A 19,313-nucleotide genomic window follows, 5' to 3' on the forward strand; every position below is an offset into this window, starting at 1 on the left:
GTTTAGGCAACACTAGCACTGAGCCATTCAAATTTAAAATGTCTAAAATGCCGGTTTCCCGAATTCTTTCTTAAAAAGTCTGGAATTTCGTTAATTTTTACAATACCCATGTGACAATCCTATATGATCTTTAAAATTAAAAAAAAAAAAAAAAAAGAAGATATGTCAACTGTATCATTTTCAACAGCTAAAAGATTAATCAATTCATATCAACCATTTCCACGAAATTTCAAATAAAAGATGGAACAGTCTCAATATATAAAATATAATTCCTGAGTATCCATGGAAAAATGCAGTTGCATCCTTTCGATTACTTGCAGGATATGACCATTTGTCGAAACACTTGAACAAAATTGGATTTTTTTCTTCACCACTTTGTCTATTGTGCAATCTTCAGAAAGAAATGGATCAGAATCATATGTCCAGCCCTTTCCTCCAAACCCACTGTGTGTGAGAAATATAGGAGAGCAAAGCGAGTTGATGGCTTTATTGCCAAGAACTCAGCATTAGTTAATGATGACGACAATGACAACAACAACAACACATTTTAAAAACGAACTATTTCATGGAACTGTTTACAACAGTATAAAAAACAGTTTAAAACAAAAAAAAAAAAGAAGTTTTTAATTTTTTTTTTAAATAACACTTTTTTTTCAACCCTGCTGGGGCACCTTACAGACAAAAGGAGATGGATCCATGCTGTAAAGTTACTTTAACAAAAATAGATGCCAAACAAGAATTGGATGGCCTAAAGGCGCGTCTCCACTTTTAAACATTTAACAACAACATGTTAAATGTTAAATTGTTTACCGTTAACATCCCAACATGTTGATTGAACATGTTAATGCTTATTTCATTTAACACTTTGTCCACACTGTTAAACATGTTAAACTTGACTTTCTTTGCGTAGTCCACCATAAACAGTCTATGAGGTTTTAATATAGATAGTGTTTTATTTCCAAACCTTGGACAATGGACTCAGATGATCTGGCTTTTGTAATTGCCTCTATTGCTTGTTACAAGGCTTTGAAAAGGAAGAAAATGAGAATGTGGATGCAGCCAATATCCTAGTAAAAGACACTATGCACGATACATTCTAAACGAGCTTAAAGTTGAATACAGTATCGATTTGGATTCAAAAACTTGCTGAGAATGTCAGAACACGATTTTAATATAGTGCTGCAAAAATACTTCCTGTTACATCAAAGAAATACACAATTTAAGAGCAGCCATTTCATCTCAATTAAAAAAATTACAGCACGATTATCATAGGACCTACGACTTGATAGATGTTAAAGGAATGGGTAATATCGTATAATTATTCTTTCCGAAGTTCTACGAATGTTAACATACATCACCAAATACGACCATTACTGACGTCAACATAGCATTAACGTTTAGCATACGACGAGAGTGCGAAAACTCTCTATTGTATTCTCGAGAACAATTAAATAATAATTCCAGTTCTCTAAAACAGTCGGCCTTCTTAGTTTTGCCTGTGTATTCTTTTGCAGACACATCCCACAAACAAAGCCTTTCCATCAGTGCATTAATTTTATTCCAATGTATTTTCTTTCGTCCACTCCATTACTTCGAACAACTTACAGCCAACACCAAGGACCAATGATAGTATAAAAATGATCAAGATACGCGCCACAAAATCGGAACTTAGTTGTTGCTATGGAAACTGTACGAACTTTGCCGAACTGTACCGACGCTGCATGAGCAAATGAATTGACTTGACATGTTTTCCATTTCTGCTGGAAAACACGCCAACATGTTAAAAGTGTTAAATTCAACGTACTTAGTTAACATGTTAAGTCAATTGAGGGGCTTAGAACAAAAAGCAGGTAAGTGACATTATTAAAAAAAATGAGGTAAGTGACATTATTAAAAAAAAATGAGGTAAGTGCGTGTTGTGATAGCCCAAAATGATGTTTTTTTTTTTTTAGTAGGTTATTTTACGACGCTTTATCAACATCTAGGTTATTTAGCGTCTGAATGAGATGAAGGTGATAATGCCGGTGAAATGAGTCCGGGGTCCAGCACCAAAAGTTACCCAGCATTTGCTCATATCGGGTTGAGGGAAAACCCCGGAAAAAACCTCAACCAGGTAACTTGCCCCGACCAGGAATCGAACCGGGGCCACCTGGTTTCGCGGCTAGACGTGCTAACCGTTACTCCACAGGTGTGGACTAAAAAATTATGTTTCTTTGGGATAAAATCAGGTAAGTGATCACACTGTGCAGTGATGCTATATGGGCATCATTTCACCAAACTAGTGTATAATATTCCATTGCATGTAGAACTTTAACTGCAATTTCCTCAAAACTAGGTTTCTGTCACTTACCTGCTTTTTGTTCCAAGCCCCTCTATTGAGACTTGAAATGTCCATATACATGTTATATTCAACATGTTATATTTAACATATTGTTGTTAAATGTTTAATAGTGGAGACACGCCTTAACATTAGATGGCTGCATAGTTTTGAACAAAATTTGAAAGTATTGAGAGTACTAGAATGGAAAAGAAAAGCAGAATATAGGAACGAATAGAGGTGCACTGTAGGGGCAGTCAAGCCTGCAACAGGCTGTAGCACCAATAATGATGCCAATTCTATCCACTGAAACTAAAAATAGTGTTCACATTGGACAAGTTTCTGCCATATTCATGTTACACCTTGAACAAGTTTTACTGTATTTGCTACTCCAAAATAAATCATACCACTTACATTTTGTGAAGTATTCAGCCTTCTTTATTATGTTTTCAGCTCTAAATTCTTCTTCTTCTCCATTCAAAGACTTCAATTTCGGATTCGGGTTAATGTCCTGTGCATACTTCTCAAACGTTTTGATGAGTTTCAGCAACGATGATTTCCGGATCTGGCCCACCTCCATGAGTTTAGCACGGTCCACCTTCAGCTTACAGTGCCTGAAAAATCCATTAGATCAAGTGAAAGTTTCCATGCAAGCATATTTTTAACATTTCTTGTACAAAATAAACTCTCAGCATTGTTGAAGTTATTATGCCGAGTGAACAATTTCACAAACCTTAGGCAAATGTCTCAACAAATTGTGACTGAATGAAAAGTCCTATTTGTAGCACACTTCAACAAACTGAATGCTGAATGAGGTAGAGCTGAGACGAGATGTTATGGCACTAACCTGTGCGAAGTTCTAAATTGCCGGCGAGCAGGGTAGAGGAGTGGGGGTTGTTTGGGTTACGGTTCTCAAGCTCAGAGCGGCAGGCATATGCGTTTCATCTCTTTATGAAAACATTCGTCTTGCTTTAGTATCACCACTTTCCTACTCAAGAGTCTGAAAGTACCTAATGGAATTACGCCCACTATTCCATCTTTATATTCTTATTCTCCGTCCGAATCAGACGACTGATCTGTGCTGGAATCAGATGTCCCTAAGTTTATGGAAATGTTCTCCAAAATCCTGTCCATCACGTGCTCAATTTCAATGTAATTGTTCTCTACTTTCTTCACATAATCATACACTGATATCCATTCTTGGAAGAAGTGATTGCAGAGTCGGCCTCTGCTTATGCGTAGCGTAGAAATTATAGAGGAGTCTTCTTATGACTTCCTCATCAAAACTGTCTACAGCTGCAACAATCTTCTTCTTCCACTGTGATTTTTCCGGACTAGAGAAAGAATATGCTGTTCCTGCCTCAATATTTTCCCCTTCTTTCCTGATTCTTGCCAAGGTTCGCTTTGAAATACCAGTGGCAGCCAGTACTCTTGCACACACGCTTTTCAATGGAACTGGTATTCCGTTTACAGCCTCTTCTGACATGAATTTCCATACATTGTATGCTATTTCATGTCCTTGACTATGAACTACTCTATGATTTCACACCTTAGACAATGCCATAATGAGGGCGGTCAGAAGGGCAATGTTTTCAGTATTAGCAATAGCAGTAGTAGTAGAACGATCTGAACACTCGGAATGCTAGTAACCAACTAACCCAACACCCCTCCAGTTGAGTGTGAGGGCGAGTCCAAGCAAACGAACTAAAATGCGTCCCTCGCACTGGTGCCATAACTTCTCGTCTGGGATCTAAGCATTTTTAATTGTAAAAAACTGCCCTTTCTAAAGTTTATCATATGTGTTCTAGACTCATAACTTAGCGCTCAGCTGAATCATGCACTGCCACTTCCACTCTACTTCAGCTAGTGTGGAAAGATAAAATATATAGACTATCTATCATAAATAGGATAATATGTTTCATAGGATAACATACTTGCATGCGGCAATGACAGCAGCAACACTGTACATGGGATGGCTGAGATCCACCGATAGAGAACGGGCATCCTCACTCACATACCTGAAACCACAATTTGGTACAATAAAATTTATCGAACTACTAAGGGTAATATCTGCTGAGCTTAGTCTGGTTTCTTCTAGGAGCATGGAGGGCACTTAAAATCGTGAACTAAAGCTACGGTTCGTTTACGCCGATCATCGCCTGACGCATATTGCCAGCGATTGTTGCCGGAGTTGCTAGCAGTTGAAATGAATGCGCACGGTTTCTTTACAGCGAAGATCGCCAGCACAGTTTGTTGGACGCGATGCAGATTGCTGGAAGTTGCTTCTGAAGCAAATTCAGGATGCACATCGCCGCATTCGTGTTCAATAATCAATATTTAGAGAAGGTCATGTTGTAATATCGAATATCTAATCTGTACGATATGGCTGCAAAACAAATCAAGACGTTTTGTAATTTTTCGCGGTCTGAAGACGAAATTATTATTATTGGATATGTGTCACAACATAATGCCCTTTTTGATATGAGCTTGAAAGAATATAAGGACACACAGGCGAAGGAATTTATGTGGAAAGAACTTCGTAAAATTTTAAAGAAAACTAATGTCTTAAATGTGAATTAATAAACAAAACAATAAAACCTTACATTACAGATTACACTTTTATCACACCCAGAAAGTTGTGTTCAATGCTGGGTAAGGGCAAAATTCTCTTTTCTGTAAGTTTTCCACCAGCTCCCTTCCACTAGATTTCGGCTGCCATAACCTCAAATTTTACAGAAATAATCGATGGTGTTTAGGTAAAAGTGCTTGACCCAAAGTTGACTTTCTGCTGTAATTAGTTAAAATTTAATTACAATATGTGAAGATGGATTATAAGGGATTTTTTGGAACGACTTCAGAATACCGCGTAAGTACATATGTCGTTATCACATTATTGAATTATTTATTTTTAGTGAAAGGGACTTCTCTTTTTTACAATAGGCCTAATAATAATAGTAATAATAATAATAATAATAATAATAATAATAATAATAATAATAATAATAATAATAAGTTCATAACCTGAGTTACTGCCAATCTTTCAGCTGGAGTTACTGGGGTCTGAACAAAATTTGTAGGTAATTTCACATTGTCATATTCAATTAAACTCAAAACATAATCAAACTGGTCAGGTGAGAGTGTGAAATATTCCTTAAATTTTGTAGCAGTTTTATAAAGATGTCTCATTACCAATGTGTTAAAACAGCCTTCTGTAAACCTATTCCTGAATATATTTTCATTAGTCTGTAGCTTTTTCCTTTTATAATACGCATGCTCGATAGTGATATCGTCATCTCCCTCTTCTAGAATAAATAGCAACTTAATTATCTTGGATTTATTCATATTATTTTTTGGTTACGTCTGTGGCCTACATTAATTTACTTGGCCATATGTAGTAGATGAAGGAATAAACAAATGAGACTCTACAGCGATGTGCGTCAATAAAGAAACCACTTCTCAGCGATCATCGCCAGCGTTTATAATCGCTGGTAACATTGATGCCACCAGACTTGCTCAGCAGAAAAGTGATTACTCACTCTGAAGAATGAAGACATTACTATCAAAACTCAAAACATATTCATACAGATAAAATTTTCAAGTTATAACACTTAATAATTTTTACTTACTTGTCCACAATTTTCTGCGCCAATAAGCTCGCTTCACTGACCCCAAACTGCACGCACAAATCTCTGATGGTCACGTGCTTCTCAATACCTAGTAGTTTCTCAATAGTGTGGTGAAATGATGTGTAATTCTTCTTTGTTGTGCCTGACAACTTGATGGCTTCGACCTGTTACAAAACAAAGGAAATCTGTTAAAAATCAGAACAGATACACAAATATGACTGTTACTTACTTACTTACTGGCTTTCAAGGAACTCGGAGGATCACTGCCGCCCTCACATAAGCCCGCCACTGGTCCCTATCCTGAGCAAGATTAATCCAGTCTCTATCATCATATCCCACCTCCCTCAAATCCATTTTAATATTATCTTCCCATCTACGTCTCGGCCTCCCTAAAGGTCTTTTTCCCTCCGGCCTCCCAACTAACACTCTATATGCATTTCTGGATTCGCCCATACGTGCTACATCCCCTGCCCATCTCAAACGTCTGGATTTAATGTTCCTAATTATGTCAAGTGAAGAATACAATGCGTGCAGTTCTGTGTTGTGTAACTTCCTCCATTCTCCTGTAACTTCATCCCTCTTAGCCCTAAATATTTTCCTAAGAACCTTATTCTCAAACACCCTTAACCTATGTTCCTCTCTCAAAGTGAGAGTCCAAGTTTCACAACCATAAAGAACAACCGGTAATATAACTGTTTTATAAATTCTAACTTTCAGATTTTTTGACAGCAGACTGGATGATAAAAGTGTCTCAACCGAATAATAACAGGCATTTCCCATATTTATTCTGTGTTTAATTTCTTCCCGAGTATCATTTATATTTGTTACTGTTGCTCCCAGATATTTGAATTTCTCCACTTCTTCAAAAGATAAATTTCCAATTTTTATATTTCCATTTCGTACAATATTCTCGTCACGAGACATAATCATATACTTTGTCTTTTCGGGATTTACTTCCAAACCTATCGCTTTACTTGCTTCAAGTAAAATTTCCGTGTTTTCCCTAATAGTTTGTGGATTGTCTCCTAACATATTCACGTCATCCGCATAGACAAGCAGCTGATGTAACCCATTCAATTCCAAACCCCCTCTGTTATCTTGAACTTTCCTAATGGCATACTCTAGAGCAAAGTTAAAAAGTAAAGGTGATAGTGCATCTCCTTGCTTCAGCCCACAGTGAATTGGAAACGCATCTGACAGAAACTGACCTATACGAACTCTGCTGTACGTTTCACTGAGACACATTTTAATTAATCGAACTAGTTTCTTGGGAATACCAAATTCCATAAGAATATCATATAAAACTTCTCTCTTAACCGAGTCATATGCCTTTTTGAAATCTATGAATAACTGATGCACTGTACCCTTATACTCCCATTTTTTCTCCATTACAAATATGACTGTTAGCAGTGAGATTTGTGAAGATTGACAAATATTTGTTCTGCTAATCTGAAAAATTAACAAAGGCAGTCTTATTTTTTGTGGTTTATATGAGCATTCTTGTGTCTTCTTCCTTGCGAAATGTATGGAAAGTGTCCTCATTTTGATGACCCAGAATAGGAACATGAGACAAGAACATAATTGTCACTATTTTAATGACATCCACTTACTACACCTTTCTAATACTCCTACTTGTCTGTGGTGTAATAATCATGATGAAGCTCTGGAACACATTCGTCTATACTGTCCATCCATAAACCACAAAAGGAGTAAATTAAAATCATCAGTACCAGTTGCAGAAGACACAGCTCTGCAGTAGGCTATATATTGACTACACTCCAACTCTGGCTACTAGCAACAGGCATCTATAATGAACACCGATCAAAATACCCCTAATTTCTCATGAAAAATAACAACTGAATAGACTAAAGTGGACTATAGTGGACTTTATGTTGTCAGCAAACAGCTGGATACATTAAGAAGATTGATTTTTTCGTACATTTGCAAAAACCACTCACAAAACTGAAGTCACTATCTGGATTTCTCAGTCATTGCCTGGAGCAATCTCGTTTTATTAAACATTAGGTACACACCTTTTCAAATGGAAGTCCAAGAACTGAAGCAGCTAAATCGAGACATATCACTATTTGACACGTTTGACTGATGTTCATATGAGATGTACTCATTTTCAGTTGCAGCAGTCTGTGTAACTCACTACCTTTCCTAAATCAAACAAATACATTTCATTAGAATATTAAACAGACAACAAAAAGTAAAAGCATTTACGTACCTAGTAAAAATATACAGGCGTATCTACAAAATATATACACACTTTTATATGTAGCCTATGTTTACAGATATTAAAAATGCTCTTTATCGTAATATTGTTTTCTTTTTTCGTCTGAATATAAAACATAGATCATAACAACAAAGTGCAAACTGGTTACAATATATAGGCTCAATAAGGTTAGTTTTACAACTTGTGTTGTAGTTTCAGCCTAAAGTCAAATCTTCACCTACCTTACAACAATTTCAGTTTGTAGACCTAATTTCTTTCCAAGCACTGAAAATAATCTGATTTCTGACGCCATTATTGCATTAATCAATAAATCATTTAGATGTTACAATTCTCACAAAGCCGAAACGTCATTTTAACCGCCAAAATCACAGCACGCCAGGGTCACCAACATGACTCTTAAAAACCCACTAAAATTGTTATATTATCAATATAATATGAGATTATTTTCACGCTGTATGTGATAAAATATTCGATAAATCTTTATATCAACAATATAACTGTTATCACTTTTACCCGCTAAACTAACACAGAAAAAAACTGATTCATTGGAAAAACCGTTCCATTGGCTGCCCTGCACAACAGGTATCGCTGGACATTTGTGAAACTTCCCTTACTACGCGTCGGAAATTTCCCTCCTTCAAAACATGGTAAATGCTTTAATATTGTTTTATTAACAAACAGAAAGAATATTTTCGGAATTAAAAAATCTCTCAATTCCTGTGCAATTGAAATATGCATAATGTAGTTTAGATGTATAACATCGATGATAGGAGCGCTTCTTTTTTAGAAGCCATAATTATCTTTTTTTTTTTTTTTTTTTTCATGAAACTTCTATATTGGATCTACGTGGAAATAAATACTGCAACATCTTGACATAAAAGGTTCATTCTAACATCAATTGTACCAGTACCATGAAAACAGAAGTGTAAGATGAACTTCGTGCCTCGTGATTTTCCACGCAGTTCATTTCGTTCCATTCTATATTTAAAAATGCCTTGCCCGTGGAAATCCCTCTCTTACGTGGTACCGGTAGCTATTAGGTTACGTTCAGTTTTGGTGTTTCACTTTAAAAATTCTCTGTTTCTTCAAATGAAACGTCAAAACTTGGAGTTATACAAATGCCCACATAGACACTTCCTCTCAGGGCTCAGCCCCAATTTCCCTTGCCAAGGACTCGCACTCGTGTATATTTTAAGCTTATTCTCCCTAGTTTCACCTTCCTTGATTCCTTTAGCTCACTCCATTACCTACCTACTGGATAGGGTGTACTCATCCTGTCTCAAATCCATCATTACCTAACCTAAACATCACATACCAAGAATTAAGATGTTTCACGCAAACCACGAATTTCATACATCCCATCACTATTTTTTTTTTTTTCATCTTGGAAGTCTCCTCTTCTGCAATAATGCATTATTTAGGTCCAGCACATACTCGTTTACTGCTGTTCTCTTTCAGGGTATGGCCACACTGAATGCAGTGGGCTTGAAGGTAGGCAGCACTCTTGAATCTTAAAAAAAATAACATCACATTACAGTGACCGCAATAAGTTAAGAGTAGACCGTGGAATTGCCACGAGAATCGCAAGGTTTACTGCACACGCGGTATAAACTATATGAGAAGAGGGCATGCAAAGGATGGAGTATGCCTCTGATGTAAGCACTGAGCAGTATACTGCGATTACAATAGAACCTATATCCTGCATTCAAGAAATATAATGAACGATCTTTGAAGTAGGAAATGTCTAAACATGTAAATACACAATTATTTTACAGTGAGATATATTAACTCTTAAAATTTAATGTAAGATACTCACATCATCCTTGAATATGTTCATTGCAGTGAAGAGTTACGTTCATTTTGAGTGACTGCAAAGTAACCTCCTCCAATGGTCACTTAAACAGTTTTTATTTTGGGAAAATGTACGTTCAACATCATACGATGTAATAGGTACATATTTGAAGAACGGAAATCACTACTTTTTAGTACACCAACTTCAGATGTCTTGCCGTGACCTGATGGCACATCATTATTATAATACGAAGTTGTGAATAGGCAGAATTTTTAGCAACAATGTTTCTCAACTTACATTTCACTTTTTCTGAAATAAGTGAATAATTATTTTGGATAACGGTTTGTGATACTTTATCCACTATATTAAGAGCTTATGAGAGTTGTAGTTTAGACGATTCTAACAGGATGATGCTTTTGGACACGATTTTAAAATTAGAATCAATGAACAAAATATCTCCCAATAGCTGTTCAGAAGGCAATGATTTTATAGCTGCAACAGCGGAACTGTCTGTGCTATCCAATGCTTCAATTACCTCCATTATTTTGCTGTAATGTTCTGCATAATAATTAACAGCATCCAACCACGTTCCCCAATGGGTCCAGACTGGCTGCGGGGGTAAGGGTATTCCAGGGACAATTATTTGGAACAGCAACACTCTCATTGTAGTATGTTTGATTGAATTCTTGTCTGCACTGAACAGTCGTTAAGCTTTGACTATTCCAACCACAGTAATGCAAAAACAAGTGCTTACATGGGTATACATTAGCTGTAGCTGTTCTATCTATTTGGACCAGTCACAACTCTTAACATGAACTGCTTATACTACGAGACCGGACGGTCGCTCACCTCTTCTATACTACCATACATCGGCAACCTGATTGCATGCTGTGTGTGGCAATTCAACGAAGTCTAGTTATGAGTTATATCAGGGTCATGTCCACTTCTCGAAGTACTGTTGGTTTAATCAATTGAACTTCACATGGAGATCTTGTTTCAAAAGCGAATATAAAAAAAAAAAACAACTGTAAGTGCGATGATAATAAGGAATGCTCTGTGGAACCCAAAATCTAAGTGCAAACGCAATATATTAAATATCTAGCAATTATGGGAAGAAGAAGTGCCAGTAAAGTTGTGAATTGCAGGGAGGAGAAGGTGCACTAGTTACAGCCTTAACGAAGACAACAATCAACACCAGGGAAGTTGCTGTTCTCACTGACTCATGTCTCACTGAGGCAGTCGTACACATTCTGAACATATCAACTGGTAGTGCGCATACTCTTTTAACGCACCATTTGCACATGCCTACAGTGAGTGCACAATGGATACCGCAATTGCTTACTCCTGGACAGAAGAAGAGTCGTGTCGAAATGTGTTGCTACTGGAAACATCCTCCTTACAGCTCCAATCTTGCTCCCTGTGACTTCTTCCTTTACCCCACTGCTAAAAAGGACCTTAAGGGACGTTGTTCTGACAATGAAATAATGAAATCCAGGTAGTGAAAGATTTAGAGGCGATTTTGAAGTGTTTGTCAAAGGACAGCTTCGAGAATGTCTTCCGAGAGTGGCAACAGAGGTGAGACAAGTGCATTGTATTGGGCGACATTGAAGGGGACAAAAGTGTGAAATTGTAATCTTTGTAAATAAATACTTCACAACACTAGTGCCAGCCTTTATTGAACAACCTTAGTATTTTATTATTTCATGTAATTGCTTATTGTAAAACCATTGTTAATATAAGATTCCTATCCCTCTATACAATTATTTTTATTATTTCATGTAATTGCTTATTGTAAAACCACTGTTAATGTAAGGTTCCTATCCCGTATATATTGTAAAACCATTGTTAATGTAACATTCCTATCCCTGTATTTTATTTCGTGTAACTGTTTATTGTAAAACCATTGTTCATGTAAGGATCCTATTAATGGTTATGTTATTTAAATGTTTCTATTTCAATATTAATGTCCATACATTGTACTGTGTATTGGAAAATAAATTACTATTACTATTACAATCAGTCTTGATAATTCTATCCTCAAAAATGTCTGAAATAAGCCCTAGTGATTCGTAAGCATTGTGTACAGTAGCAGAATCTATTGACAGAATTATTGCTGGTATTCCACGTCTGTTAACTGTTCGAAAAAGCCTCTAATAGTTCTGTTCGATATCTTGCAGCATGGTTCTTTATGGTTTTGCTTTGCAGTGCTTTCATAAAGTGGTTGCTTAGCTTGCTTTGTTCTCGTGTGTTGTGGATCCTGTTTCCAAGTTTTTTGTTAGTTTATGCTGTTTATGCATCATCATAATGGCGAATAAATGGAAGAAAATAACTATCAGATGGAAAGTTAAAATAATTAGGGATATCGAGGTTAATCCTCAAATAGCACTAACACATATGGCAAAAAGGCATGGTTTACTAATTACTTCATTATGGGGAATAATGAAGAAAGAAGACATTTTCAATGCTGAGTTTAAATGTGGTTCTGGTTCAACCAAACGGAAAAAACTTAATACACCGGGGACAGAACAACTAGAGGCTTCAGTAACTTCACTACAGAAGAACCCACACACAGCAGAATTGTTCGTTGCACTATAAACTGAAAACGTTGACCATTTACATTCACTGATCCAGCTGTGCTCTCACAATACAATAACTTCCGTTCAGAAAATGTTTTGCAGCTGAATGGTACCGTACCTGCTAGTGCGGGAGGAGGGGGTGGTCGGACCGCTTAAAAGTAACAGTCTCCAAGCTTCTAGATGTTCTGTCCCCAGTATACCTCACCATTTGAAGAGTTAGAAAATATTATAATGAAATGTATTGTAAATAATAATTGTAGGCCTAATTAAATAATTCTAATGTTTAGTATTTATGTTATTACTAGTTATTTTAGCCTTTCTTTCCGATTTTATGTTAACTCCCTTTTAAGGAAAACCCCTATTTAAGGGGGGGGGGAAACAAAAAAAAAACAAAAAAAAAAAGTGGGTCTCCCAAGTTAGCTCTATGGTAGTGCATCTGTCTCCAGACTAGCCGGTACAAGTTCGAGTCCTGATGGAGTCAGAGATTTTCATGTAAAATTTCTACCTCAGGACTAGGAGAGGTGGTAGTGCACAACTTCTAATCAATATGCCTGGGTTAAATCCCAAACCTCTCCACAGTGTATATAAAGAGAAGACATATGTCACTGTTGATAGTGATTCATCCATCGGATGGGGATGTTAAGCCTGGCGGCCCCCTTGGTGCTATTCGACAGGAGTAGGCTGCATGACGGCATCGGGTTTCCTCTTCTTCCTTCCTCAGGATCTTAATCCTCACTCATTCCCTACACTACACGTACACGAACACTTACACATACACTCACCCTAGTACACGACATAACTCTTCACAGATACACATCATGAACAGTGTGGCCCACCAAAGTGGTGTACAAATTGAAAATGGGTTACAGTCCTGCCATCTATCCATAATATGTAGAACTGAATCACGCAAGTGAAGTTGCGCGCGCGCGAAAAAAAGTAATCCTTCAGAGATTCATTGTAAAGGGGTTCTACTGTATCTAGTATCTACTTATATGACGTATGGGATAAATGAAACATAGTTTCCACAAGTTTCTGAAATTCTTCTACTTTAACAAGCATGAAATCAATTTCTGGGGTGGGGACACCTGTAAGACAGAATTTATTACCAGTGATAGACTGATGGGTTTGCAGTGAAAGACCTGCCCTTGGACAGAAAACTATGAATGAATAATAGGATTCCAGAAGAGAATGATGACTAGAAGGTGACTTCCATATCATTCCTACTTTTAGATACCAGTGTCACATGTAATAGTTATTTACGATATGGGTATCGTAACGTTTCATATTACAGCATGAGTTTGATAACCAGTTAAGTATTGTAATATGAAGTTACAATAAGTATATCACACAACGTTTTATCCACTTTAATAAAAAGTTAATTTTTTAATAGAAGTAATTGTACTATTTTTATTACTTTTGAACATGTCTCTTGTCGAGAGGCGATTGTATTATTAGTCTCTTCCTATGAGAGGCGATTCGTTTATGTTTGTTTCATTAGTTTTGAACAAGTTAGGTTTTTGTTTATAACAGAAGAATAACAGTACTAAGAGAAATAATAAACATTGTTAAAGAGTTCAAACGAGGATTCAGATATAGAAAATGTTGCAAATTCTACAATTGAATGTTTAGTCCCATCGAAATCCCGTGTAAGATAAGAAGGTCAACATAAGATGTAAATGCAGTTGTACCAGTCTTCTGTAACATTGTCAACTGCAGAAATTAGTATAACAAATTGTGAACATATTCTTGTTAATGTTTATAATAAATAAAATGAATTCTATTTTATTTAATGTTTTGGTTCACATTACGCAACAAGTAAGGTAATAACAGTATCATTACCTACCTAGTTGCATTATAAAAGTATCATTACCTAACTAGTTGCGTAATGAATGTGTTTACAACATTTTTATTAGTGATGTAAAGTCCACATTACATAAGACTTGCTGAACATTTTGTTTACGAAATTTAGTGAGACATAGGACTGCTAGCTTTACCTTCCTCCTGGAGAACAATGTACTTCAACATTTCTCAATACAAAATTCCATTTTGCTCAGCTAGGCTTGAATCTGTTGTGCTTAGATGCAGAGACAAACAAGATAACCATTGGACAACAGAGGATAATGCTTAAATTAAACTACCATATTTACGCGATTATAATATGCATATTTTTTTATAAAATGCCGTCTTGAAAATTGGGATGTGTATAATATTAGCACATAAAAACTCAGAGTTGAGAAAATTTAAATCGATGCCCAATTTGTGCTATGAGGTATGGTGAGAAACAGCTCACAGAAACAGCCATTGCAGGTTCGTGTTTTCTCGTCTTTTGTCACTCTTCATTCTTAATTTCATATTCATTTTTGACAACAATCATTATTAACCCGAATATTATTTTTTAACTACAGTAATGACTTAATGGTACTTCTGCTTTGCTTTTAATCTTAGATTTTATGTATACAACTTTTAAATAAATCAAAAGAATTCACCACCAATAAAATTACTGATGAAAGAATGGCACGACATTACTCAATAAATTAGTATTAAATTGCAACAAATCTAACATAATCCAATTTAAATTCTGCCTAAATTAAACCTCGCACATTTCAAGTGCAATAATTAACAACAGGTTCCTAATAGAAACTACAATAACTAAATTTCTTGGCTTACAAATAGGTAATATATTAAAATGGAAAAATCATATTAAATAAATTACCTCCAAACTAAGTTCAGCATGCTTTGCTAATAACCCATACTTCGCATACTTCCACTCGGTAATGAGTTTTGGAATAATATTCTGGGAAAATTCTACAGATAATAACAGTATATTCTTACTACAAAAAGAGTAATTAGAATAATAGTAGGTGCCAAATCTAGGGAATCATGTAGGGTCATTTTAAAAAAACTACAAATAATGCCCATGGCTTGTCAGTATATTTTTTCATTAATAAACTTCCTCATATGTAATTGTGAAAACTTTGTAACTAATTCAACAGTTCATAGCATAAATACGCGTCAAAAAAATGACTTTCATACTCCATCGGCAAATCTATCGTGCTATCAAAAAGGAGTGCGTTATATCGCAGTAAAAATTTGTAATAGCCTCCCTATGGACATGAAAAATGAAACTCAAAACATAAGATTATTTAGAGCCAAATTAAAGAAAAGAAGTACCTAATTTCTCACGTCTTCTATTCTGTAGCTGAATTTATGACATTCAACAACCCTGCATAAATATTTGTCTTGTATTAAGTTTCGATACTAACCCCTTGTGTTGTACTAGTATATTGTAAAACTCTTCTATATATATTTTTTTCAACTAGTCTGTGAATATAATTAAGACCGTGTAGTACTATTAAGATTTTTTGACATGTTTCATATTCTAGCTGTGAGCGATGTATGAATACCATGGAATGTAAATAAAGACAATACAATGTCACTCAATATTTTGACATCAACCCATACCTGTTGACTGGAAGTTCCAGTTCTGATATCGCAATTGAGAATGAATGTGATGTATAACCAGAGGTAAGAGTGCCTTTATACCCTATCTTGATCATATAATTTTAATCTTGAATGGTTTTTAGCACAGGTGTGTATAGATTCTAGGATAAAAAATTGGGATGCATATTACATTTGATGGCATATTATATTCGAGTAAATACGGTATGTGTTGATCAATTTCATTAAGTCAAGATACTATTAATATAATATTTATTTTAAATTAAAATAGTAACAAAAATAGAAATCTTACATATGCACTGCGTGTTCTATGACATTATTTGTTCGGACAATTGTTTCTGTTGTGACCTGTAAGAAAAATGAAGAAAGAAAATTAATTAATTTTCGTGTAATTTTAAATGGTCAGTGGTATGCATACCCTTTGGGGATTTTATGTCAAAACATGAAAATTTGAATCCATTTGTTTCAGATCTCAAGTTGCTTTTCTAGGATCCCTCTATACTCAGTGAAAATAATGCGATATTGTTCATTAACATCCTGTATAAAAGAAATACATATAATGGATTCATTTTCTGAGGTCAGTACCATTTAATCTACTTTTATTTGGAGGAGGGCAGGACATAAGTTTTTATGCTCGACCCTGCCGAAATGTAGTAATTATACACCTGGTAGCAGTCCTTTAATGCATGTCATTAAAGTACACCTACTCATTAAAGTACAGGTGCTTTCAGCCAATGACAACTCAACTTACAGGTGTTCAGTCAATGACAAGTCAGCTTTGTACCGTCATAAAACCGCAAGTATCGATTATTCCAATACTGTCGCAGAAGGTTATGTTCTGTTACTATAATAATTAGCGTTAATTGTAAATAATATTCAAATAAATTCAATTTGTCATCTCGTTTTTCAATGTCGAATTCAATAATCAAGGTTATACCAAGTTTAACGGGATTACATCAAGGTCAATGACATTATTGTTCCTCTGAAAAAATCAATACTTTCGCGTCTGCGCACATCTCACAATTCACGACCTAGAACAAGGTCACTTCCGATCTTGTCAGATACAAATAAAATGTATACATCTGAATAATTTCAAGTTAGAATTATGGTCGAGCATAAAAAGTCGTATGAAACTCGCCTATAATGGTAATTAAGAAGCTCGCTTGTGCTAGTTTCATAAACATCCATACTCGCTTCTTAATTACTATCATTATAGGTTCGTTGCATAATGTACTATTATGCAATAGTTTGAAGATATACCATATTTCCTCACATAATTTCCTTCCTTTTTTCTCGAAATTTGGAGGTGAAAAATTGAGGGAGGAATTAAGTGAGAATTACAAAATATCGACAATAATCTGTTCTTAAATAACATCAAACAATCTTGCATTACTCCATGTTTAATACTAAATAGCTACAAATAAACATATAATTTCAGTAATTATGGACAATTTTGTGGCTTTTCTTTATACTGCTGTATATCTGTTCTAATGCCTTTAGCCTGACCTTGACTAATCTCAGATCATGACGTTAAACTTTGCATGGAAAATATTTGTATCAAAATTAATTTGTCAATTACATCAGAAAATACCATGTATTTTACATTGCACTATTGTCAACCCACAAACAAATCCAGATCACTTTCCTTGTCATCAGAGGACAGACATTTTATATTACAGAAGGGATGAATAAAAGACTTTGGGTTTACCATGATCATTTTTTTATACAGTGAAACTTCCCAACAGCGGACACCGCCGGGGAAAAATTGAATGTCCGTTATTGAGAAGTGTCCGCTATTTAGAAAATCGTTAGTATGTATACAGTACATTACAATTTCTCATACATATTCAACACTATATTTTACAGTACAGTACAGTAGACAGTGAGATTGTTTACAGTATTCATCCAGAGAGAAATCGTACCAGTAAATGAAATAAACATCACTAATCTGAGTTTTTCCCACATTAAACTTTGTGGCCAGCTCACAACACTTAATTTCTCCTTCTCACTATGCTTTACAATATCCACTTTCTTTCTTAGTGACGAACGTTTACGTTTTTGTGACATTTTTAATGTAACTGTACTTCCGAACACTCAACTTGACAAACTAAGAAAATACGGACTGCTCACGTACAGTATCGCAACTAACAACTGTGCTGGTTACCTTCAATAAAGTACAAGAACGTTCAAATGTACGATAATGATTGTTGCAAAGAATTCTGTTTAATTTACAACAGTCTTTTTATTTTTTTCTTTCACGCTGTCCGTTATTTGGAAGTTTTAATTGTTGTTGGGAGATACATTTCAGTGTCCGCGTCCGTTATTGAGAATGTCCGCTATTTGGAAGAATTTTATCATAAGGGCCAATGTTATTTTGCAGGGGAATTTTAAAATGTCCGCTACTGAGAGGAGTCCGTTATTGGGAAGTGTCCATTAACCCTTTGATGCACGCATTTGGGAAGGAGATAAAAAATTGTGTTTGTAATGAAATTAAACTTTTATTTGTCTAAGAGAAGTACCTGAAATTTTAAAAAGTTTAAAAACTTCCATTTTTTTACACAGAAAATGGGTGGTTTCATGGTAAAACCACTATGCAATACTGCAGAACACAATGTCTTCAGACTTATTGCGAAAAAAGGAAACAGTTTCTGGTTTCATTATGGCAAAGTGCCACTTCACATGTGTTGCGTGGTAATTAGAAAGGAAAAGAATGGACCTTCTATCTTCCACTTGAGCCAGGACACTCCAGCATATGACGTACGGCTATCACTCTCACCACATTTCATGTCGCGGTCTCTTTTTCATCGTGTGGTAAACCAATACGCCCATGTCTAACTGTACCACATGCATAGATATTTTGCTCCCTTAGAGATCATCAGATTCAAACTTGTGAAAAAGTTGTCAAAAACACTTTGCGATTGTCACCAACCATCTCTTCCTTGTAGCCATGATGAATAAGCTGACACAAAAATGGAATGTTTTGTTGGATATGGTGAGCATAACTACCCTGTTTGCGTAGTGGTTACGAAACCACCACATTATTTCTATATTGACGCCACATGTGTCGAAGAAATTACAATCTTGTTACTGAAATATGTTATAAACGACCGAAAGAGAAATAATACTAAATAGAAACTTACGTAACTGTGATATTTTAGCATACAACTGAAATAAAAACACGTAGCGAGTCTTCCACACCCCAACTATACACAACAACATCGGCCATCTTAGTGGAGCAACATAAATATAGGGAAAATTAAATTCTTCTACAGTTACTAGGGATAAGTGAACGCAACACAGTGGT

General features: G+C 35.5%; 2 protein-coding genes across 7 annotated transcripts in view; both read right to left on the reverse strand.

Moving 5' to 3' along the window:
* Positions 1-8,561, reverse strand: part of Orc6 (Origin recognition complex subunit 6) — a 56,105-nt gene extending 47,544 nt beyond the window's left edge. For 3 of the 4 annotated variants that reach the window (XM_069846133.1, XM_069846132.1, XM_069846131.1), the window contains exons 1-5: positions 8,404-8,561; positions 7,977-8,106; positions 5,944-6,107; positions 4,252-4,335; positions 2,732-2,931 (exon numbers count right to left, since the gene is read on the reverse strand). In XM_069846133.1, the coding sequence (XP_069702234.1) occupies positions 2,732-2,931; positions 4,252-4,335; positions 5,944-6,107; positions 7,977-8,106; positions 8,404-8,474 (649 nt within the window). In that variant the 5' untranslated portion in view covers positions 8,475-8,561. Of the gene's footprint in view, positions 1-2,731; positions 2,932-4,251; positions 4,336-5,943; positions 6,108-7,976; positions 8,107-8,215; positions 8,320-8,403 lie in introns of those variants that run through there. The other variant, XM_069846134.1, reaches the window with a different exon arrangement.
* Positions 8,562-16,210: 7,649 nt separating this feature from the next.
* The window catches only part of Top3alpha (topoisomerase 3-alpha), a 54,635-nt gene continuing 51,532 nt past the window's right edge, over positions 16,211-19,313 (reverse strand). For 2 of the 3 annotated variants that reach the window (XM_069846136.1, XM_069846135.1), the window contains exon 20: positions 16,227-16,357. In XM_069846136.1, coding sequence (XP_069702237.1) covers positions 16,326-16,357 — 32 coding nt within the window. In that variant the 3' untranslated portion in view covers positions 16,227-16,325. Of the gene's footprint in view, positions 16,358-19,313 lie in introns of all 3 variants that reach the window. The other variant, XM_069846137.1, reaches the window with a different exon arrangement.

This window comes from Periplaneta americana, chromosome 14 (assembly GCF_040183065.1).
Source record: "Periplaneta americana isolate PAMFEO1 chromosome 14, P.americana_PAMFEO1_priV1, whole genome shotgun sequence".
NCBI classification, from domain to species: domain Eukaryota; kingdom Metazoa; phylum Arthropoda; class Insecta; order Blattodea; family Blattidae; genus Periplaneta; species Periplaneta americana.